The sequence below is a fragment of the Ahaetulla prasina genome, chromosome 2 (genome assembly GCF_028640845.1).
Source record: "Ahaetulla prasina isolate Xishuangbanna chromosome 2, ASM2864084v1, whole genome shotgun sequence".
Classification (NCBI taxonomy): Eukaryota; Metazoa; Chordata; class Lepidosauria; order Squamata; family Colubridae; genus Ahaetulla; species Ahaetulla prasina.
In genome coordinates this window covers 165,781,656-165,806,212 of record NC_080540.1, presented here as the reverse complement: position 1 = coordinate 165,806,212, position 24,557 = coordinate 165,781,656, and the positions used below count along the sequence as shown (strand labels likewise).

Here is a 24,557-nt window from a genome sequence, read left to right as displayed (position 1 = left end):
TAGCTAGTATCACCACCTGCCCAGAGCATCTAAACTCACCATCAGGTACAGTCCATCATATGCTCTCTATCTCACCAACTTTTTTTATTGCATCTCATAATATTTCCTCTTCCCAGGCCTTCATCAGATTTGCCCTTCAGCTTCTTCCAGCTGGGTAAATACTTTTTCTCACAAGATTTGCTAGACACCTTTTAATTAAAACAGAATAAACTCTGTCCTGCACAAGGGGTATAGGGTAGGTCCTTCCCCCCCCCCCCTTGATCTTTCACTACATAAATCCTGTTTGTGAACTTCCAGGAGTAAATAATGTATTCTGGCTGGCTGTCACCAAATCCATGGACTTAATGATTCAACAACACCAATTTTATCTCTGTAAGAACTACTGGTGAATTGCAGAACTAAATGCAGAAAGCTTCCTCCTTAATATTTAGCTGGAGAGAAGCTTGTATATTAAGATCATTTCTATTGACTTTTCCCTCTTCCCTCTTTTCCTCATCTTGTAGTTTCTAAATGGGATGGAAGCCTCACACCTGCATGCTGCAGCCGGCTTTCCTTGACTTCTGCTACAATTGGCCCTGTCCTTGTGTCCTGCTCTCTCCGTGTCCTGTATATTTATCAGCTGCTGCTTCACTCTCACTGTTTCTCTGTCTTACTTAAGTAGAGAATAATGTATTCCCTTATCTCTTTGGATCCCTGCTCCTTACTCCAGGAGGACTTGTGCCTCTCCTTTCCTGCCTCAGTTGCCTTAAGGGATGGGCTGCCAGGGAAGAACCTAGATGTAGAAGCACCCCTAATGTGCAAACAATTCTTGCCGAAGAGAAAGGGCATAAGGTATTTCCCACATGTCATAATGACCTTTGAACTGCAGTAGAACAACACCCACTCCAATATCTTTCGGTCTTACTGTAAGAATAGAAGTTGAATACCTCCAAGTAGGTAGGCTAGAACTGTTATAGTGTATGTATTAGCTGACTTTCAGATAAGGCCTAGAGCTTTAACATCTAGTTCTTATCCTTTGGGGTAATCCCCAAAGAATATAAAATTTGGCAGTTAGCTTCACCTTTAGGAGTTTCCCATAATGCTTGAGCCTCAGCCCTTATGGACTTAAATTTCCCATTTTTCATAGGTCGCTATGGCACTTCAGAAATGGCCTTGGAAAGTCTTCTACAGAGAGGAGATCCTGCTAGTCATTTCCTTCAGTTGATACGTTAGGAATGCTGCCTATCCTGAGCAGTTATTGTTTCCTTAGTGGGAACAGAAGGTTCCAATGGGTGAAGACTTCATCCGTGGGGACCATAACTCCTCTACGAGCCAGCAACATGGCCTCAGGAATATAAGTGGCCCCATTTCATTCTGTAAAGGAAAACTAGATAGTTTTGATTTTGCAGGGGCAGGGTTACAGTTTGCAGAACAGACCTGTTGGATTTGACAGGTAAATTCGCTAGCAAGTCCTAACCAACCATAACCACTGCATATCTGGGGCACAGTCTGGGGCCTAATGATTCTGTAAAGTGAAACAAAAAAAAAATTAGGCTGCTATCAACATATTTTCAGTTGTTCCTTTTTATCTCTTGATAGCTGGCTCAGGGGCCTTTCATTTGTGCTCCCATGTGTATATTTTGAGGGAACAGTGAGTCCACTGCACATCTTTAACTTAATATCACCACTTCTGAGTCAATAGGGCAAACAGGGTTGGGAGACAGGGAAAGTGGCTTTTACAAAGGTTTGCAAGCCTCTTTCCTGTCAAACTCTTAAAACAGCAATAACCCTGTTTAACTGTCTTCTTGATGGTTGTTGACATCCTGTCATTTTATCCCTGTCTGCTCAGATCACATCAAATGTTGCATGTCAAGCTATTCAAAAGTTTATTTAAAAAAAATAAATGAAGAGTTCAAAAAATAACAGGTTTGTGTGCTTTGTTACTGTGTCTATAATAAAAATTCCTTTAGGTGAAACTCAAATCCTCATGTGACTACATGGACATATCCATGCAATTTCTTGGCAATTATATAAATTATATTATATATGTAACGTGATTTTTTTTTAAATTTTCCAGTCTAGTCTATGGAATTTCCTGATGATTTCCCATCCAAGTCTAACCTGGTCTGAATGTGCTTAACTTTCAAGTCATCAGCTATCTATTAAGACTGGAAGAAAATGGGTGAGGGAGAAGTATCTGTAGTAGATCCTTATGAAACATGTAAACTAAAAGTTCACATAATAAGGTAGCTGCAGTGAATATCAGGGGGGGAAAAGCAGAATGAGTGGTAAGGAAAAAGAGCAGTAGGTGAATTACTGAAATATTACGAGTTAATTCTCAGAATGCTTTATCACCATAATAATGCTTTCAAACTGCATTTCTGCTCACCACCCCAAAATAAAACATTATACAGCTGGTATAATATATAATAAAAGTAATAAAAGAGGGGCAATCAAAATCATTAAGGCTTTCCATTAATGGATGGTTATGATATTTGACACTTGTCAGGGTTCCAAGGAACGCCCCAACAAAAGTTCCAATTTATTACAGATGTCATGTTGGCATGGCTGGGAAAACCTGAAACTGAAAGTTTTCCACATCCAGTTAACAGTTTACAGCCCTGTCCCACACCCACAAGTTCATCACATTGTCCAATCAAGTCTTCACACTCAATTGGATACAATCTTCAGGTAGTCACCATCAGACACAGGATGTCCTTGAATACGGAATGTTGTTATGACTAACTTTCTACCGCTCCAACAACAACTCCCTCACAACTTCCTCAGCTAAAATATGTGGCAGTTAAGAAGCAAAAAGAAAATTGCCTTCCAAAACTGACAACACTTTTTAAACAGAACAAAAATATTTATTACATATAATACATATTGTATATAGGATTACATAAAACATAAAACATAGGATATATTTTAGATATATCCTATTTGTAAAAGCTCATAGTGGCTTACATGAGGCTCACTTCTTATTTTATATCCATAAAAATAATGCTATGAAATAGGTTGATCTATAACATGGTGACTGGCCCAAAATCATTCAGTAGTCAAATGAACTCTTTGGTCAAATAAGGACTAGTACTGTTGTCTCAGTACTAGTCTAACATCTTAACAATAATGCTACATTGCCTTCCATCAGTGAATAAGAAGAGGTATAAGACATATATTAAAAAATTGATAGGACAATGTTTTTTCTCTCTTATAATATTAATATAGCATTATAATATTACATAATAATAATACTCAGAGTCATTAAATTAAGTTGAATAGTGAGAGATTTGAGGCAGATAAAAGGAAATATCTCTGATCTTTAAGTCAGGCTATTTTAAAAGAAGTCTCATGGGGGAATAAGGTTATTCAATGAGGAGTCCTTGGTGCTCTCTGAGCTTGGTTGTTTTCTTATAGATTTTTCACTACTCAAATTAGGTAACATCAAAGATTGTTAATCATAATGATCATATAGCAGGGGTGTCCAAACTTGGTCCCTTTAAGACTTGTGGACTTCAACTCCCAGAGTTCCTCAGCCAGCTTTGCTGGCTGAGGGACTCTGGGAGTTGAAGTCCACAAGTCTTAAAGGGACCAAGTTTGGACACCCCTGTCATATAGCCTCTAGCTCTGAAAGTAACATACCAATTGTTAGTGGACACAGGCAGAAAGATGTTGCTACTGTCTGTTCCCGTCCTGCTTGGCTTCTCATTAAGTATCTGATTGTCCTATATAGGATCAGAAAGCTGGGTTAGATCATTGGACAAATTCCACACAACTTTTCTCATGTTCTTGTAACTGAAGGACAAAACTTTAGATATTTGGGCTTAGAATAATGGTACTATAATAATGACATGGTAAACATCAGTATTAACAATTCTGTGGCACCCAGAGTTTGAAAAACATTCTGTTGGTTGTAGGTTGTTTACATATTTAAGTAATAAATAGCTGGAGGAATGTACATTTCCAACATCTTATTACAACAATTTTCAACCCAGTCCCTCCAGATATATTGAAACAATTCCTGGATTTCTATAACTAGAATCCCTGCTGGTTATGCTGGCGATGACATCTGGAACGTGCAGATCTGAATATCATATAGAAAGACTATCACAGAAACATATGGTGTTTATAAGTACTATAAGCTATTACAGAAAATCTGATTTAAAGTGACCCCTGGCTCAAGATCCATGGCCATATATATCTCAGACAGAAATTTTATCTGGATTTTTGCTTAAAGTATAAGGTAAAAATATTTGAGTGTAGTTTAATACCTAGGAAAATAGGTTTTAGAAGGTAAGGTCAAACTTTCAGTTTTTTTCTTTCTCCCTTTAGGTGCTATTATATGCTTCATAACTAAGAAAATTGTGCTGGAAGAATTCCAGTATCAAATTCAAAGCGTGCACTAAAATGCACTCTTGTATTTTATAATTATCCTGGACCACTGTTTTATTTCATGATATGTACTATCCAGCCAAAGGATTTGCTGATATACCTTTTCAGGGGTTATGTACTTGTATAAATCTTACTATCAACTAAAATGTAGAATACCAGCACCAATTGTTTTCTGAATTAGAGCTGGGCCATTTCATTCAGGAAAATCTGATCTTCAAACCATCAGAATAGATTCAGGAAAGAAGCACTTTTTCTTGATTCTAATATAATTGGAGAGAGAGAGAGAGAGAGAGAGAGAGAGGGAGGGAGGGAGGGAGGGAGACTTCTAGCTTTTCTGAGAATGAACAATGGTAGCATTCATTGAATTCACACAGGTTTTATGGGAACCCAGACTCTATAATTTGTAAACGATTGTTTAAGGCAGCAACAAATGGTCTATAGGTTAAAGGTCTAAACCTTACTGAACCCTGTTATGATCACAATTGCTAAAAAATAATGCTATGCTTTCTTGCCATGTTGAAGTAGATTTATAGTAGATGACGGAGATAGATCTTGAGGATATTATCTGGGAAGAGTTCGATACTGTGGCTCCCAAGGACATGGACAGGATACTGGGGAGGCTGAATGCGACCACATGTTTATTGGACCCATGTCCCTCCTGGCTGGTACTGGCCACACAGGAGGTTACACGAGGCTGGTTTCAGGGAATTGTCAACGCTTCTTTGACGGAGGGTGTCTTCCCTACTGCCTTGAAAGAGGCGGTGGTGAGGCCCCTCCTCAAAAAGCCCTCCCTGGATCCAGCTGTTTTATCGAACTATTGTTCCGTCTCCAACCTTCGTTTTGTGGCTAAGGTTGTTGAGAGTGTGGTGGCGCGAGAGCTCCCCCAGTACCTGGATGAAACTGTCTATCTTGACCCGTTCCAGTCCGGCTTCCGGCCTGGGTACAGCATGGAGACGGCATTGGTCGCATTGGTAGATGATCTCTGGAGTGCTCGGGACAGGGGTTATTCCTCTGCCCTGGTCCTATTAGATCTCTCAGCGGCTTTTGATACCATCGACCATGGTATCTTGCTGCGACGGCTGGAGGTTTTAGGAGTTGGGGGCACCGTTTTTCGGTGGTTCTCCTCTTATCTTTCTGACCGGTCGCAGACGGTGTTGGCAGGAGGGCAGAGATCAGCCGCGAGGCACCTCATGTGTGGGGTGCCACGGGGTCGGTTCTCTCGCCTCTTCTGTTCAACACCTACATGAAGCCGCTAGCTGAGATCATTCGTGGTTTTGGGGTGCAATGTCATCTGTACGCTGATGATACTCAGCTGTACATTTCCACCCCTAACCACCCCAACAAGGCCGTTGAAGTGATGTCCTGGTGTCTGGAGGCCGTGCAGGTCTGGATGGGGAAGAACAGGCTTCGACTCAACCCTTCCAAGACTGAGTGGCTGTGGATGCCGGTATCCCGGTACAGCCAGCTGACTCCATCGCTGACTGTTGGGGGCGAGCATTGGCCCCATGGAGAGGGTCCGCAACTTAGGCGTCCTCCTGGATGTACGGCTGTCCTTAGAAGAGCATATGACGGCCGTCGCCAGGGGAGCTTTTTATCAGGTTCGCCTGATACGCCAGGTCCACGTCTAGGAATCCCTTCCTAGACCGGGATTCCCTATGCACGGTCACTCATGCCCTCATCACTTCCCACCTGGACTACTGTAATGCTCTCTACATGGGGCTCCCCTTAAAGAGCACCTGGAGACTCCAACTGGTCCAGAATGCAGCTGCGCGGGTAATAGAGGGAGCAACTCGAGGCTCCCATGTAACACCTCTCCTGCGCAAGCTGCACTGGCTTCCGGTGGTCTTCCGGGTGCAATTCAAGGTGTTGGTTATCACCTTTAAAGTGCTCCATGGCATAGGACCGGGTTATTTACGGGACCGCCTGCTGCCACAAATTGCCTCCCATCGACCTGTGCGCTCCCATAGGGAGGGTCTCCTCAGGGTGCCGTCAGTCAAACAATGTCGACTGGCGACCTCCAGGGGGAGGGTCTTCTCTGTGGGGGTGCCTGCCCTCTGGAATGAGCTGCCTCCGGGGATACGTCAACTCCCTGACCTCCGGACCTTCCGACGCGAACTAAAGACCTTTTTGTTTTATCGCGCAGGGCTAGCTTAACGTAATTTTAACATGGGTATAATTATGATGGTTTTATTATAGTTTTAAATTTTTGCTTCAGCTTAATTGAATTAGATTTTTAAAATGCTTTTAATTTTTTGTGTAATCTGTTTTTATTTGGCTGTGAACCGCCCTGAGTCCTTCGGGAGAAGGGCGATATATAAATTAAATTAATAAAATAAATAAATAAATAAATATTCTACCTTTCTAGTCAATGTAAGGATGGAAAGCTGCCAACCATCAATGACATAAAAGGGTACAAAAATAAACATTCAAAAACATAAATGAAAAACAATTCATATATTGAAGTCCAAATGTAGTACCTGGAGAATTTCTGGGAGGATGGACATCTGCTGGTGGGTAAATGATAAAATGTGCATTATGACGTCATCCAATATGTACTGGTGTCATGACAACCTCCCCCTACACACACACACACACACACACACAAATTGGCACTACAGAGACAATTTTGTGTCATAACATCAGAACAGAGCCACCATCAGTTTAGCCTCATAATATCAGAAAGTAATTATTGTGTCCAGAAGCAACACTGAAGCTTCTCTCCTGTATGCCAGATAGACAAGCCTCTGAAAACTACAGTGGGGAAAGTCAATGAAATATTTAGAACACACTATAATCCTGCAGTATTGTGACCTACAAGTTGATCAGAGCTTCAGTTAAACCCCGTTACCAGATAAAAGATGCTGGTTAAACAAACAACACAGAAGAGTATACTGTCATGTCTTTATCACACATATTTACTGTCTTTGAAAAAAAAAACTGGATTTAGTAAGTGTTGGTGCTTCTAGCCCTACCTTCCTCTTGCAGCTCAACAAGAAAGATGGGAATAATTGAAAATGTCCCTATAAACTGTAAATTATCAAAAAATACAACTTATATTTGAAAGCTTCCAAGAGTACAAGAAAATCAAAAGGCTTGATAAAGACAAAAGAATTTTTTTTTTTACTGAAGAAGAGAATACAGCATGAGAAGACAGATGTTAGAACTTCCTTTGAAGTGTTTAAAGATTGTTTGCAGAAAGAATACAAGATTTGACCAAGGTTAAAGTAATGGGTTGTTATTGTGGGGGGGAGAGTTTAATAGTTTCTTTATTAGAAGTGGAGGATAATAGTTATTTCTGATCATCTGTTTTTCGAGTGGGACGGAATGTTGATTATTTGAAGTAAGGAAAGGAAGTATTCAGATTGGATGTAATACAATGTGTAATACTTTATTTCTGATAACCCTTACTGGACTTTTAATAGGAAGAGATAGGCATGGGTTTACAGAAACTGGGTGAGATATGAAATGAAAAAATGTTTGGTTTCATTTTAAGAGATAGTGATAAGTTCTTAATGTTGACTGTATTCTAATGCTAAGAATGAAGGGGTAGGTTTCTGTTTCTGTTTCTCCTTTTTGTTCACTTTTTAATTTTTAAATCTTTAATATATTTTTTTATTCTGTAGTTCTATAAAATTTAACTTTTATAATATAATCTTTAATAAAATTATTGGGGGGGGAGAACAAGCAGGGCTGCTTTCTGTGTTTAATTTTTTTATAATTTGTTTCTCTCAGGACTCTTTTCTACTTCTAAAAATTGAGGACCCCCCCCCCAAAAAAAAGCTTTTTGTTTGTATGGGGTGTTTGTATGGGTCTATACTTATGGTATTTAAAAAGTCAACTGAAATGGGTTCAGATAATTAGATTGAGGCAGATGGGTCTCAATCACCTTTCCCAGATAGGTTTTGAGTCTGGCCTATTATGCCTTAGGTTTTAATAGATGCTACTGCTGGAATATTCTCTAACAGATATATAGCAATACGTAAAGAGATGACCATTTAGTTCTGCCTACTGTGTCTTTTTGAGCTGCCAAATGAACAAATTTAGAACAACTCAAACTTTGTAAGGTTAATAGTCCAGTTATATGTCTGTATATTTAATGAACTATAATTACTCTAATTATGGATAGGCCAATTTGGTATAATGGTCAGGGTAGAAACTGGAAGACCATCGAGTTCCAGTCCCATCTGAGGCATAAAGTCACCTTGGGCCAGTCCCCCTCTCTCAGCCCCAAACAGGCAAACCACTTCCAAAAACACTTGCCAAGAAAACAGCAGGGACTAGTCAAGTCAACTCTCTGGAAGGCTACGTTTGTGTATATTCTGTTACTTAGAATTTATGGCATTGTGGCTCTGTCTTCCCCCGAAAACATTTTCTTAACGAAGGGCTCGATGAAATAACACTCCTGCCTAGTGCAACGACCACGTCCTCTGTTCGGCTGCATTTTTAAACGCTGCCCTCGAACCTTTTTTTGTTTCCTTTGTTCTTTTTACTTTGTTACTTGTTTCATTACAATTTATATTGATATTGTTTCCTGATTATTTGTAGCCTATGACTATCATTAAGTGTTGTATCATTAAATTTGTACCTTATGATTTTTGATGAATGTATCTTTTCTTTTATGTACACAGAGAGCCAAGACAAATTCCTTGTGTGTCAAATAAACACTTGGCCAATAAAGAATTCAATTCAATTCAATTCCTATTATTTCTATTACTTCTATTTCTATTATTTCTTCTTCTTCTTCCTACTCTATTCTATTCTATTCTATTCTACTCTACTCTACTCTATTCCCAACCCTTCCTCTAGATCGGGGTCTCCAACCTTGGTCCCTTTAAGAGTTGTGGACTTCAACTCCCAGAGTCCTTCAGCCAGCAAAGCTGGCTGAGGAACTCTGGGAATTGAAGTTCACAAGTCTTAAAGAGACCAAGGTTGGAGACCCCTGATCTAGATCGGGGTTGGGTGGGGAATCTTATGGCGCTTTTGTGACCTGTGGACCAACTCCCAGAATTCCCGAGCCAGGAATTCCATGCTGGCTCAGGAATTCTGGGAATTGAAGTCCACAAGTCACAAAACGGCCCCAGTTCCCCACCTCCGCTCTAGATAAGTTTCATTCACCGTGTATCTGCAAGCGCCATGTTAGTTCCCCACTCCCCCACCACAGAGTTTAAGTAAAAAAGAAAAGAAAAGAAAGGCGCGCAGCCATATACAGGGAGCGTTTACGCAACACCGAGCGTCACGCATTAGGCCAGGGGTCTCCAACCGTGGCAACTTTAAGACTTGTGGACTTCAACTCCCAGAGTCCCTCAGCCAGCTTTGCTGGCTAGGCTTTGCTGGCTGAGGGACTCTGGGAGTTGAAGTCCACAAGTTTTAAAGTTGCCAAGGTTGGAAATCCCTGCACTAGGCAACCACCTTTTACGAGCAACGCCTTCCGCTATACTAAGGCCTAACGCTCGCCGCCACCACAGATGGACGTCCGAAGGCGCTATTTCCACCACTCCTTTGTGACGCAGCTTCCCCGCCGCCTCCCTTCGTGGTCACGTGCGGCGGGAATCAGCTGAGCCTTTACTTCCGTTTGCCGGCGTTCCGGGCTGCCGTTGAGTCCGAGCGGCCGGCGCGTGGGTAGGCGGGCAGGCCGGCCAGGCGGGTAGTAGTGTGTGGGGGGGGGGGCGGCCACTCGGCGCGGGATTCTCAGCAGCGAGGATGGCGGCCTCGGTGGGTCCGGGGACGCGCACGAAGACCAAGAAGAAGCACTTCGTCCCGCAGCGGGTGAAAGTGCTTCGCTCGGCCGACCCTCTTCTGGGCGTGCTGGCTTGGGGGATCAACCATCAGGTAAATCGGCTTCGCCCGATGATTGTTGGGCTGAGCGCGGGTGGGGTGGAGAATATAGGGCAGCCCACCTCTTTTGCTGGGTCGCCTCCTTTCCACAGCATCCCGCGGCTGGATAGAAGGAAGGCGGGTCGCCCCGTCCCCCCCCCCCCGCCCCCTGGCACTTCTTCAACCGGCCGGGTTTCTCTTTCTCTTTTTTCCCGGTGGCGGGATCTGATTCTGTACCCATCGGGAGGTGCTGGGTTTTTTTGTTTTTTGTTTGTCATCCTCCCGTCCTCTAATTCTTTGAATCCCGATTGTATTCGGGACAGTGGTTGGTTTCAGAAAGCTTCAGAAAGAGCGGATAAGAGGGGAAGGAAGGCAAACAGGCGTGTCTCGGGATGGCGATGCCAGGTCGAATTTGGGTCGGTCCCCGGGACTATATATATATAGTATATATATATATATTTACTAGATCTCAGTCAAGATAAGAGAGGAGACCACCAGGAAATTCCGGGGCTGAAAGTTAGACTGAGTGGGTGGTGATGTCTAAAAACAAGGCACAAAAGTGCTTCAGTAAAATGGGATGCCATGAACTCGTTAAGTCTGACCTGTAATTTTATGTACTGTCTTTTCTCCTTTTTGTCTGTGGAGGTGCTCGAGTCATCCAAAGGTGAAAAAGCACCTTTGGGATTTCTTATTTTTCTTTCCTTTGCTTCTGCTCCCTACACCTGGTGTTAGCTCTTGTTACTATGATGACTTTCTTTGAACAGCTTTCTCTATTGCGATGCCCTCTCTTACTGTATTGTTTTTAAGGACTAAAAAATAAATGGGGTTTTTGTTAGCCCTGTGGCATCGCCTTGGGGAAGGCTGGGGTAGGGTTATGTTCTGTCTTATTCTGTCTTATGCTCATCAGCATATTTGCATAATTTTCTCTGTTCTTGCTGCAAACTTTTATACGCATGGTGGGAAAAGTATAACTATTTGTATAATAAAATTGTTTGAAAAACGTAACAGATTTTGCACAGATGTTTTAACTTACTTTGGTTCAAAATCTAGTGAGAGAGAGAAAATTGTCTACCTGTTAGTACGTTGACTAATGCCATAGTGCTTAATCATAGTCCTGACTCATATGGGAGGAGATTGTTCCCATCTATTGAAAGGAAGGAGACATGGTAATAGTTCTGTGTATGGGCTCTTATCATTTCTTCCTACATGTCTGGATTCATATGATATGTTAACCCCTAGACTTGGATGAACAAAACACAATTTGTGTGTTCATATAAATATGCTCTGAGCAAACAAAAATTACTGGCTAATCTGATGTTCTGATTTACCCAGTACATTTTAGATGGTGCTGCTGAATGCAGAATTGCTGTGCCAGTTTCTCATTACCTCTTCCATCTCTTTGACAGAATCTGACACCAGGCAATTTCCCCATGAGACAATTGCTACGGATTTTTTAAAGATGTTAATAGTGATATTTATGGATTTTATCAATGTTTTAATATATTCTAGGTCACCAACTGGTGGTCCGTGAGAAAATTTTGGTGGTCCGCAGAAAAATTATTTGCATTTTTCATATTGCACTAAATTAGGGGTCCTCAAACTACAGCCCCTGGGCCTGGTATGTGCAATGAACATTTGTGTTACTGCAGAGAGTCTCCCCCTTTGGGGTCTCTTTGTGCAGGTAAAGGGGGACAGAAATTCCAACTTGGGGTCTGCTTCAACCTCCTGGTGCAGGGCTTTGGGTGAAGGCTGGAGTGAAGCGCTGAAGGTGGCGAAGAGCTGGAGGGCCTTGTTCCAGTGGGACTGTATCATGGCCTGGAACTGGCTGACCATCTCAGCCCGCTGAGCCTCCAGGTGCCGGTACCTGGCTTTGTACGCCTGCAGGTTTTTCCTCTGCTTGGAAAGCCTATGCTTGTAGTCCTCAATGAGGTGCTTCGGCTGAGCCTTCTTCTCGGTCACATCCAATTTGAACCGAGCCAGCTGTTTTGCCAACTCTTTCTTGTGGTGGCTGCTTAGCTCCAGCAACTGCTTCCTGTTGGGGCCCTAAGGAGCCTGGATGGGGAGGGGGAGGAGTGGCTGGGAGGGGAGTGGTGAGTAGAGGCCGAAGAGGCGCCCCTCAACGTGAGTGACATTGAGTTGGCCATGCCCAGTCACATGACCACCTAGCCACGCCCACCCAGCCGGTCATTAGGCAGATCCTATTAGTGGTCCACGGGATTTTAAATTATGAATTTAGTGGTCCCTGAGGTCCGAAAGGTTGGTGGCCCCTGTTCTAGAATACCGAGAGTTGTTTGAGTAGGCAACAGAAAATGTTAACACTGAAATTCCAAGATTGCATAAATAACCATACACTTTTTGAAGTCTGGCCTCCTTCAAACTCTGAAAAAAAGGCAGCTTTTCATGTAATGGGTTGGAAATGGGAACTTGTGGCATCTGATAGCAGAACATATAGTATTTCTGCCTACTAATGATTGCACTTTTTGTTTGTGCAGGCCTCAGAGAGGCAAAGCTGTATTCCATTGTCTGCCCTTTCTAAGTAAGCTTCATTAATCCCTTCCCCTCTGATTCCAGCAGTTTTATGACCCCAAGCATATGAGCTTCATGACGCAACACTAGCATAATTCAGATTCCAGAATTAAGGAGGTAGCTGGTACGTGAGCCTTACTGCATGTTTTTCTGGATTGCAAGCTGTTTTTGGTGCTGTAGGCTAAGTCTCTTGATGGGAAAAAAGCCATTTGCTTCCTTCCATTTTGCTCTTTGGTGCTTTTAGAGTTTGACTGCTGTGTTTGAGTTTTGCCTAAAAATAAGCATGATTTCTTTTATTGCCAAAGAAGCTGGATAAAATGCATTTGCAAAAAAACCTGAGTTTGTCTTGGCTTTTTTCCCTAAACTGGCTGAAAATATTCTGGTACCTATCATGCGTATGTACTGTAGTATGTATGTTAGCTAGTCTGATGTTTCTAGATCAGTAAATAACTTTTTAATCCTGTGTGCTCTGTTTTATACCCAATGGTGACTGTTTTTCCTTAGATCAGGGCTGTCAAACTCCTGGCCTACGGGCCAGATGCGTCATGCGCTGGCCACAGCCGGTTTAGCAGAGGGGGAGAAAGTCCCGTTATGTCACGTGACACCGCTGTGACAATGTGAGTTTGACACTCCTGCCTTAGATGGTTTTCATTTGGGATTGGCTTCTTTAACAGAAGTAATGCTGGTTCATTTAGATAACAAAACTGAACCTTGTTTTGTATTGAGAACACTATAAACAGTGAATGTTTTCAAATTGCAGAGTGGTACAGAATCCTTATCCATTCTCTGACTCATAGCAGTTATACAGAGGAGGTGGTAATTTTTCCCATTAAGGAAAGGAAACTAGGACAGATTTTATCCTCATATCACCTGAGTTTGCCAGCTGTGGCCAAGTACTATTTTTTGACTTCATGTCTGCTCCTATGCAGCAAGCTATACTTTGCAACAGGTCAGTTCTAAGAAGGGAGAGGTTCTTGCAGCATGCAAATATTTCCCCTAATTAAGGAAGCTTTGATGGAAAATATATGGATGCTTTGGTCCACAAAAGGTTCTTCTGTGTGTGCTTTCTTCCTTAACTGGCTCGCTTAGGAAAGATTCTTGAATGTCATATGGTGGAAACTGACCAATATGTTCAGATTCCATATGAGTTATTTGCAAGCAGTTGTAATCTAGATGACTCTAGTCTAGTGTGTGGCATTTTCTCTTTAAGCTATGTTTTTTTAATGAGCAGAATAGCTGCATGTATGTCATAACCATCTAAGAAATGCAACTTCAAAATGTGAAATTGTCTTAAAACCTTGAAATCTGTTGAGAGTAATACCAATGTTTCTGGATATTAGCATAATGATAAACTAGCTCTAGCTCTTCAAATAACATTTCATTACAGATACCAATCAAGTCTGTTAGAATAACCGGGCAAGTACCAAGATTAGGTAGCATTAAACAGATTAAAGTTCGCTTGAAGTAGAAGCCAAGAGCTGACAGGTAAGAGATTCCTGGCTCTTATTAGCTTTGCACGTCAGCTTTGCCAAACAGTTTATTCCTACAGTAATGCCTCATTCCCATAGATCAGGTATCTATGAGTCTATAGTACTTTGCCCTTCTAGGCAGTAGTGGATTTCAATTTCAGTCGCTACCAGCTCGCTCGAGGGTGCACTTGCAGAAGCTTCTGCACATGTGCAGAGATGTCCGGATGGGTGGGCAGAGCCTTCTGCCGCCACCACTACTGGTTTGCCCGAACCGGGGCGAACCGGTAGAAACCCATCACTGCTTCTAGGCCTCTGGTAGAACTGAAAATTGGCCATATTAGCTTCTAATTACATGCAGTCCTTGACTTAAAACCATATGTTTAGTAACCGTTCAAAGTTACAATGGCATTGAAAATAGGGATTTATCATTGTTCCTCTCACTAACAACCTTTGCAGTCCTCGACTTACAACAGTTTATTTAGTGACTGTTCAAAGTTACAATGCCACTGAAAAAGTGATTTATGACCATTTCCCCCACTTTTGACCAGTTGGTTTAGTGGTTGAGGCACTAGGCTAGAAACCTGGAGACCAGGAGTTCAAGTCCAGCCTTAGCCATGAAAATGAGCTAGGTGATATTGGGCCAGTCACTCTCTCAGCCCAACGCATCTCAGAGGGTTGTTGTTGTGGGGAAAATATGAGGAAGGATATGTTTGCCACCTTGAGTTGTTTATAAAAATAATAAAGGTGGGATATAAATTAACTAAATGAATAAAACATAAGAGCAAATAGGTTTTCTGCTTGGTTTGAGATGATAGCTTTCCGTCACAGTCAGATAAGAGACTAGGGGTTGCTTGCTGGTAACTGTCCTATGACAAAAAGCTTCATTTGGAGTACCAGTGAACCAAATTAAAATACTTCTTTACTCAAATTTACCAGATTTTCTCATTAATAATTTTATCTCATGCATGTTACATTTTGCAGATTTTTATCCAAAAATTTCTGTAGATGCTCCATCCCTGCAGCATAGACATCAATATTGATCGTTCCAAAACACTTGCAAAGTGTAAAAATTGCTAATCCCAGTTGGTTAACTGACACGAACTGAAGTTTTCTGTTGTCAGAGGACAGCTGGAAGGCAGCTGGTTTATTTGAAGCCAAATGAGGACATCTCTTTATACCACTAGTTTTGGAAGACTGAAGTACAAAAGAGAACAAAGTTTTTAATACAGTAAATGTATAGTACAAGAACATCAGGTAGCATCCACCTATATGTTGCTGTGATGTCTTTGGAGGCAGAGGTTCAGTAATTTAATACATAATGTCCTGTTTGCAAGACATTGCACAGTAAGTAGTTTTGATTAAAAATAACACGTAACACAGTCATAAGTGGATCTGATGCAGATATCAAGCTTGAATTAATTGCTTCTAATTTGTTTTGGAATGTTCAATTCCTGCTATTATTTTGAACTATAAAGCCATAAGTAAGTCATCTTCTGTGGCCATAACAGGATCTCACATAATAAGTAGAGTTCACGTGTTACTAAATATTTCTGAGTTTGTCTTTTTTGTGATGGCAATATTATCTTTTATAAGTGCATGCTATTTTGAAAGCTTTTCATCAGTGGAGAAGTTATTAATGAATGTTTACATTATAGCTGGGCTTAAAAGTAGAATTGCATCATCTTGTAGTTCTGCAGGGCCAGAGAGAAAATCCTCAAAATGTATATCATTGTTTGGAGTTCAACTTCCTAAGCAACTTTTTAAAGCTATCCTTCTAGCCCCTATAATTGTTCAAAGATAGCCTTAATCCTGTCAGAATATTCCATTCTGTTACTATTTTGCTGCTTAAATGTATGCTGAATAAAAGAATAATATGGTTTTTGCACTTTGGATTGTCTTTGTGCAAAATTTTTGTTTTAATGGCAGACCCCTCAAGTAGGCAGAGTAACAGATCAAGACAATATAAAACTTTCTAAAATATATGTCAGCTGAGAGTAGGATACAAAATTAGGGATACTGGACTATATGAGAAAAATGTGTATGTGTACAAACCTAAACCTATATACATATACCTTTACCAACTACAGCCCAGTATATATCAAGGATCCTCTTTGTACATTTTATGAGAGAAATGTGATTCTAAGCAGATTTTACTCCCCCACTCCTTAAACAGAAATGCTGGATAGTTCAATATGAGCTCACCATCATTGTAAGGCTGGTTTAAACTGGCTCTGGCTCTACTGCTTTTGAGTGGCTGCCCAAAAGCAATAGAAATGGAACATATGAAGAGCAGAGCCTCATAGCTATAATTCTCTGTGGCCCATTCTTCTCTGATTCATATTTTTCCTACCAGGAATTATAGAGGAAGGTGGCCAAGCATGTTTTGTGCCTCTTTCAATGTGGTCATGCTGATTTGAGGTTTATATGCCCATCTTTGATAGCAATTACACTTTTGGTCCATTTTCCATATTTTCCTGGCATTACCTCTGAAGAGCAATACATTTTCTCTGCCATAGAAAAATTCCTCATTGGTCCTTTTTTCACACAGTCACGTTTCAGTAGGGATTAACACATGGCTGTTACATAAATTTCAAAACTTGTGTCTGGATGAAAATGATGTGACAGGCTGCTTTCAGCCGCAGGTCAAAAGATCATTGAGGATCTTGGTCACGGGCTGCTCAGATGCCTATTTGAAGTTGTCCAAGTCTAGAATGAAAACAACCAAATCTTGGAGGCTCTGCAGTCTCTTGGCAGGCAGAAAAACAGGTAAAAACACAGAGACTTTTCTCTCGAGCCTTTGACCAAACTACAGCTAGCAAAATTGTCTCAGTGAAACTGAATCTGGTAGTAGAGTGTTGGGTGTGACCTTGTCTGGTTTTACCTTCATTTTCTCACATTAGATCAATGAACTCAATCAAGTTCCCCAGCCAGTGATGCTGCTTCCTGATGACTTCAAAGCCAGTTCTAAAGTAAAGGTGAACAACCATCTCTTCAACAGGTGAGGAAAGTCCTGGAGATACAGAGATACATGGCCTTCCTAATCCAAATTTCATCCTAATGCAGGTCCACTGCAGTTTTTCGGGCAAACTTCATTCCAGTTCTTTCAAATGAGGTCTAGTAATTAGAACAATGGGGATTAAGCTTGGCATTGTGAGTTTTGCCCAATACATGCACATGCTTCCTACATGGAATGTTCTAAAGTCGTGCAGCCTAATATCTACATCACCCTGATGGGAAGGATTAATAGACCCAATTACTCCCAAATAATATAGCTTCGGGTACAAACATCCCTCAAAAATAGTTTTTGCCGGTTGAGATGAAGATTCTCCAGATGCAGCCATTTGTTTTTTCTAGTGCTGACCAGCGCTGTGCTAGTTGAAGAGCCTGGAAGTTGTAATCTGACACAGTTGGCAGATATGATATGCTCTTCTAATTGATCTGAGTATGTTTATCTCTTTATAAAGAGATTATATTATTATTAAACAACAACATATAGCTACCCAACTCATATATGACTGCAGGTGACTTACAATTGATTAAAATTGATTAAGCCTCATAAATGTATTTGTATAGACTACCTTATTTACAGTAACTAAATATATAAACCACTTACAGTCTAGCAGAAAGCCTTGCTCAACTAATTCCTGCTTCTAATCTTAAAAGTTTTCTTTTTCCTAGCCAGATTATGCTATTAGCTTCTCTACAGTGATTATGGTCCTCCTTCACTGAAATCTCCTTCTGCTCATTTCCATTCGTTTGTGCTGTAATGGAACTTCTTCCTTTTATATTTTCGCAAACCTCTACTGCCCTTTAGTATAATTTTACTTGTGACTAGACTGAAAAGGGATTTGCTGAGAGAAAAGGGAATGGAAATGACTGAATTCCAGGAAATGTTAATAGTCCACAGTCCATTATTTTCTCCTCTTTAGGGGCCAGTTTCTGTTTAAAAAACAACAAAATAAAATATTTTGCTTCTTGAGATTATGAAGCAAAATAATATTTGCTTCATAATATTTGAATATTGGACTTTATTTATTTATATCCCTCCTTTATTAGTTTTCTAACTCAAGGTGGTGAACATACCTCTTCCTCCTCCTATTTTCTCTACAACAACCCTTTGAGGCAGTGTTAGCAAACCTTTTCCCGCGTGCCGAAAACCGAAAGAGAAGCCGCCCACCATGCATGTGCGGGTCGGGAAGATGATCTTCCGGTTTCTGGCATGCATGCACATGTGAAGACCAGCTGGCTGGTGCCTATGCACATGACAGAAACGAAGAGTGTCAATGAAGTGCCCCCCCCAGCCCGCCACCGAGAACAAGCCAGGGCAGAACCCCCCCTCCCACCACTTCTGCCAAGGGAGCTCAGCCGCTTCCTGGCTGATGCGCTTCTTATCCTGGTGCTGGACAAACATTCCTCCCACACGGACTCAGCTCCTGCGCAGGCCCGCCACCCCAGAAGAGCAGCAGTAGCAGTGGGAGGGGCAGGAGCAACTGGCTGGCCCCTGCAGCCGCTCCCCTCCGGCGAGCCAGACCCTCAGCAGCATCTCCATGCGTGAGGAGCTACGGTCTCCTCCAGCCCTCCTGGGGCAGCTTGCCTCCCTGACGGTGGCTCCTCCTCCTCCTCCTGGCTGGTCCAGCATCCCGGTCAGAAGCAGCAGTGCAAGAACTGCCACTGCCCCCTCACCTCCGGTGGTGGCAGGAGCAGTGGTGTTCTGTCCCCCCAACCACAACCAAGAAGACACGCGAGCGGACTATATTTGCCAGCAATTTACTCCTACGACAGATATCAGTTCTGGCAACGAACCTGCGATTGCCTGCCAAGTTCTCTTATCTCCTCAGACCAGCGTAACTGCAGTTCAGAAATAAACAGAAATCCAGAAGCCAAAATACTGCAGCCAAAGTTTCCAAAGTTTTTGTCTGTCACAAGAAGCTATAGAGCAGCTCCTCCTGCTTTTATACCCTGTGGGGTGTGGCTCCGTGACTCAGCACTCTCTAGGCCTGCCCCACCCCTTCTTTTGTTGTTCCTGCCTCTCCTTTCTGCGATGCCTGGGATTTAACCAGGACTGATTGTCAGCAGCTGAGTCTTGAGGCATTTCTTGGGAGGGGGAAGGTGCGGGAGAAAGAGGCCTCGTCACCTCCTCCACCTGGCCTGCCTCTGGATCCTGGAGTGGAGCCAGAGAGGAAGGTCCTGCAGAGGGAAGTCCTGTCGGCTCTTCGCCCTCATTCTCTGAATCAGTCTCTGCCAAGAAGCCAGGCTCGGGAGCCGAAGACACAACAAGTGGGCAGGGCGGGTGACCGCCCAGCCAGCAAATGCTGCCCCATGTGCCCGAGCTGGCCAGGTGTTCCAGACCACGGATGCGCATCGGTGCCGCAGTCTGGGGGTCTGGGCCGTGCAAGAAGCCCGCTTGGGGAGGGAGGGAAGCCCTGGCCCACCTGTCCTGGCCAACAGCTCTGCTCCCCTAGGAAGCAACTGCCAGAATCCCCTCTCCGCGTCTTTGGGCATGCGAGCTGTCGCCTGTTGTCCTTCCGGGTTTTGACGTGCTGGCCAGCTGGTCTTCACTCAAGCGGGAGCACCGGAAACCAGAGAAGCAGCTGCCTGGTGTGCATGAGCGTGCCAGGAATATGATCTTCCAGTTTCCGGTGCACGCATGCGCGCCGGCCAGCTCATCTTTGGAGAAGACCAGGTGGCCTGCATGCATGCGTGCGCTGGAAACCAGAACATCATCGTCCCAATGCACATCCGCGCCGGGCTGCTGCTCTTCCGATTTCCAGCACTTCAGTGCGTGTGAAGACCAGCTGGCTGGTGTGCCGGAACCCGGAAGAGCAACAGACAACAGCTCACGTGCCCGGAAAGTGGTTCACCATCACGGCTCTGAATTGGGTTGCGAGAAGGTGACTGTCCCAAGATCATCCAGATGGATGGATGGTGAGATACAGTGTATATATATTAAAACTTGCTAGAAAGGGTGGGCTATGCATTCAGATAATGCATAATGTAAGTTTACTGTATATCAGTGTTATTTGTTTTTCAGTGCCTTAACTGCAAAATGTTTGAATTGGGAACTGTTTACATAATTTCTTTTTTCTTGTTTTTCCCCTTTGAGTCATGGTTGATTCCTGGTGACTACCTTGACAGTTCTTTTCAGTTTTCCTGGAAAGATTTTGGGGAACTGTTTGCTCTTGCCTCCTTCCTAGACCTGAGAGAAAATTACGTGCCTAAAGTTACCCAGCTGGCTTCATGCCTAAGGCGAGACAAGAACTCATTGTCTCCCGGTTTTTAGCCTGGTGCCTTAACTATTATGTCAAACTGGCTCTCACATAATTTTATTAGGACATGGTTTTTACACTACGTTTGTGTTTGTGTGTGTATCTGTGTGTGTATACATATCCATATGATTTAGTCTTATCTTTTAAAATACCATTTTAGAAAAGCCAAATATTACATTGCTAGAATCTATCTTTATGTAAAAGTATGCAGTTATTTGCTAGTACAAGCTGAGAGCCTGCCTTCTTCTGTTAGATACCTAATGCTTTGTATTAAAAGAAGATTCTTCCGCCTGAACAGTAATGTAACCAACCGTCAGAATGGAGGATTACACCATGTGCTAGAAGAGGCTGTTGGTGAGAGGATTATGGAGCACAGGCCATAGATTACTGAGATTTCTAAACTGTAATTGGCAGCTATTCCTGTTAAAGCCTTGTTCACTTGTCAAAAAGACTGCTCTTCCGATAAAAGAAACAGTAGGGCCTTTGTATCTCATACAAATGAGATATAATGTAGGGTTCTTCCAAAAGTGAGCTTGTTCTTCCCATAGCAGAAACGGTTAAGCCTGAACGCCAGACGTAACACAGCCTGGAGGTGATGAAATGGCCTGTAGCACTTCAGGATGCAGGATGGGGAAAACAAACATAATTTTTTTCTCCATACGTGAAGTACTACAGTGGAGGGCAGGTTGGGCCAGAATCTTTACCGATGAGTTGTATTTTTACTTAAGGAGTGAAATAAAAACATTCCATTCATTTTCTGCTCCTCTAAAGTATTTCAGGCCTCTTGTCTGCCTCGTTATGCTCTGTTTGCAGACTAAACTTTGGCTTGGCATCTAACCATGTTACTTACTTACTGCAGGGAAAACTTGCCTGGTCACTTCAAATTTAAGGAGTACTGTCCACAGGTTTTCCGCAACCTCCGTGAACGCTTCAACATTGATGATCAGGATTATCAAGTAAGTAGATACCATCTTATCCCAAAGAGTTTGAGTACCTAAAAGACCTGAAGGTGCAGAGTTTTTCCAGCTGTAGCCACAGAGCTTCTCTCCCCCCGTATTTTTTTTGGGGGGGGAGGTGGGTTGCCTAATGCCTTTTTCCATAGTGTCACATTATGAGAGACTTAACATTCCTTCCTTGTAATAAAAGCAATGAAGACCCATATGGCCAGATGTTTTGTTAGTCTAGTAGAACTAGTTTGGTTTTATGTGGATGGGTTGATTTAGCTCTTATGCATTTACTGACTTTACAGTAACAAGCCCAGTGTTCAAAGGTTTAAGACAAAAATGTTAAGAAATCATGTTTGAAATTAAACACATGTTGTAGTATATTACAGGGAGTCCTCAACTTACAACAGTTCATGTAGTGACCATTCAAAGTTACAACGGCACTGTAAAAAGTGACTTATGACCATTTTTCACATTTTTGACAGCATCCCCACAGTCATGGGATCAAAATTCAGATGCTTGGCAACTGACTCATATTTATGACATCTGCAGTGCCCCAGGGTCATGTGATCACATGTTGCAATATTCCCCTCAAGCAAAGTCAATGGGGAAGCTAGATTCACTTACCATTAATTTAACACCTGCAATGATTCACTTAACGTCTTTTGCAAGAGGGGTCATAAAATGGTGCAAAACTCAATGAATGTCTCACTTAACAACAGAAATTTTGAGAAATTGTAGTCTATGCTACTAGAACATGCAGTTACAATTCTTTTATAAGGTTACTTTTGCTTCAGTTTAAGAACCCAGAAGAGACTTGTTCAAATCTGTTCTCCTGAGCAAAACTAATATTAAAGTCGGATTACTTTAATGTTAAACCAGTGGATTATTTTATTCAATAACTGTATTAGTGTCTGTGTTTCTAGATATGCTTGTCTACATACATAATCCTTATTACTCTTGCAGATGCCATGATACTAGTTGTTTCATCCATTTAGTAGAAGTCAGTTCAGGGTAGCAGAGGGGCTAGGAGGCCCGGATGAAATGTTGCCTTTGTCCTGGATTACTTGCAAGGCCCGCTTTACTCGTGACATTATTCCCCCTTTATATTATATAAGACTATACTTAGTCTTATTCCCCCGCCTGCTCTGTAAAAACAATGATGGTGACCTATCATATAAGGTTAAGGGAAAGGTAGGGAAAATGATTATACTCGAAGCGCCTTGAACTCCTTCCAAAGTATCAAAATACTGATGTTGAAAAAAGGCCAGAAATGCAATAGCTTAGAAATGGTATGTTGCCACACAAGAGGTTGTATGCATCTAATCTAGTACTTACATAACAGCTACAGATTTCCAGAATGGGCTAAAGAGAGATGTGGAGAAGGAAGCCCCAGGCCAGGCTTGCTTATAATTATGTTCTTACACACACACACACACACACACACACACACACACACACACACACACATTTGCACAGCTGACAGTATTTTGGCGGTATCCTTTGAAGCTGAAGCAGTCACAGCTATCCCTCTTTGTTGCCTTCTGGTAGAAAAGCACGATAAGGCATTCCTCATACTGTAATCTTATAAGTGGGACTTGCAGTCTCCTCCTTTCTGTTTCTCTTTCTGTCCCGTCCCCGTCCCCCTTGTGACCTTTTGTTTTGGAAGCTGCCTGAACACCTGAGTAATTAGAATTCTAACCAGGCAACAAATGTGTTGTTTTCAGTGTACCTACCTTGTTTCATAGTTCTTAGTCAAGCTTCTCACATTATAGAGTGAATCAAGCTGGGTGAGAGCTGTTAAACATCCTTCATATGGTGCCCCACTGGGATCTGCTCTAAAAAGTGTCCCCACTTGAAGATGGCTGATCGAAGGAGCATTGTCAAAAGAAGTGGAAGACTTTAGGAGGGTTCTGAGACCTTGCTTAGGTGAAGCATCTTCTACCTGATCTGCACATGGAAGATCCCTTCATAGTTCTCTTGTAAATTTCCTTGCTTTGTTCATTCTTTCTTTTTTACAGGTCTCCCTGACACGTAGCCCACCAACCTATGAGACTGAGGGTGGGGGTCGCTTTCTCCTGTCCTATGACAGGACAGTGGTCATAAAAGAGATAACCAGTGAAGACGTAGCTGATGTGCATAGCCTTCTATCACATTATCATCAGGTAAAACAAATTGCAGACATAATGGCTTCAGGGGGATTCTAGCTAGACGAAAATTTCTTTGACTTGAATCCAAATATTGGTTAACAGAAAGATTGTTACAGAAGGAAAGTTTCCCTTCTGATCTTCTCTTTTCCTGCAATATACATTGGTTAAAAAAAGGCCTCACCCTCCGAAAAAATTGCTAGCAGGGGTCAGGTAGCTGTGGGGGCAACAGGGTAAAAAGGTTAAAATCTCTCTTAAATCCAGTTTGGCTTTACAGGGCAAACACTAAGAACAAAAACCCTAGGTGATTATAATATTTATTATTGTCTTTTTCCAGGGTTTTTATTCCTGACTTCTTAGTCTGGGATTGAGATTTCCCGGTAGTCTCTGGTATTAACTAAATATAACCCTCCTGGTTTCAGAAGTAGAAGAGAAAAGGGGGCACTTTTTGTGTGCATTTTCTTATTGATGCACCCTAGAACAGCAAAAACATGTGTTTAAATAAAAATAAACCTAGTTTTTGAGCTCAGCAGATTCGAATGTAAATGTAGGCAACTGCAGATCTGTGCAGGTATTTTTTCTGCTGTCCAGGGAACAGAAAATACTGAAGCCTAGTCACAGTCTAAGGAATTCCTTGTTTATTCCTGAGATTTGAATAGGAACAGCCGCTTGTGTTCTAGCTTTGCTTCACGCCTTGGGAGCAAGAAATGTATTTTTCAACAGAAAGCTCTGAAGCTTGACATTTAGAAAAACAAAAAGATTAATGATATTTAGTCTACTCTCCTGAGAAACAGTGATTAAAAATGTACTATCCCCCACTAGGTGGTGCATTTGTCCTTTGGAGATAGTAACCGGAGAGCTGTCTTGTCCACTAATGTCTGATTATCCTCAAAGATGCGAATTATGCATTTTCATCTTTCATACTTGTGTTCAAAATTTGAATCTGAAATTTTCAGGGGATCTTCATTAGTTTATTATTTATTAATAATAATGCTTATTATTGCCTTTAATAGCACTTAC

At 42.1% G+C, this 24,557-nt stretch overlaps 1 protein-coding gene across 3 annotated transcripts in view; it reads left to right on the top strand.

Annotated features, from left to right (window-relative positions):
- The first annotated feature begins 9,768 nt into the window (after positions 1-9,768).
- The window catches only part of PIP4K2C (phosphatidylinositol-5-phosphate 4-kinase type 2 gamma), a 37,084-nt gene continuing 22,295 nt past the window's right edge, over positions 9,769-24,557 (top strand). The window contains exons 1-5 of one of the 3 annotated variants that reach the window (XM_058169499.1): positions 10,076-10,200; positions 12,757-12,835; positions 17,081-17,178; positions 21,306-21,402; positions 23,412-23,555. In XM_058169499.1, the coding sequence (XP_058025482.1) occupies positions 17,114-17,178; positions 21,306-21,402; positions 23,412-23,555 (306 nt within the window). In that variant the 5' untranslated portion in view covers positions 10,076-10,200; positions 12,757-12,835; positions 17,081-17,113. Of the gene's footprint in view, positions 10,201-12,756; positions 12,836-12,920; positions 13,329-17,080; positions 17,179-21,305; positions 21,403-23,411; positions 23,556-24,557 lie in introns of those variants that run through there. The other 2 variants (XM_058169498.1, XM_058169500.1) reach the window with 2 other exon arrangements.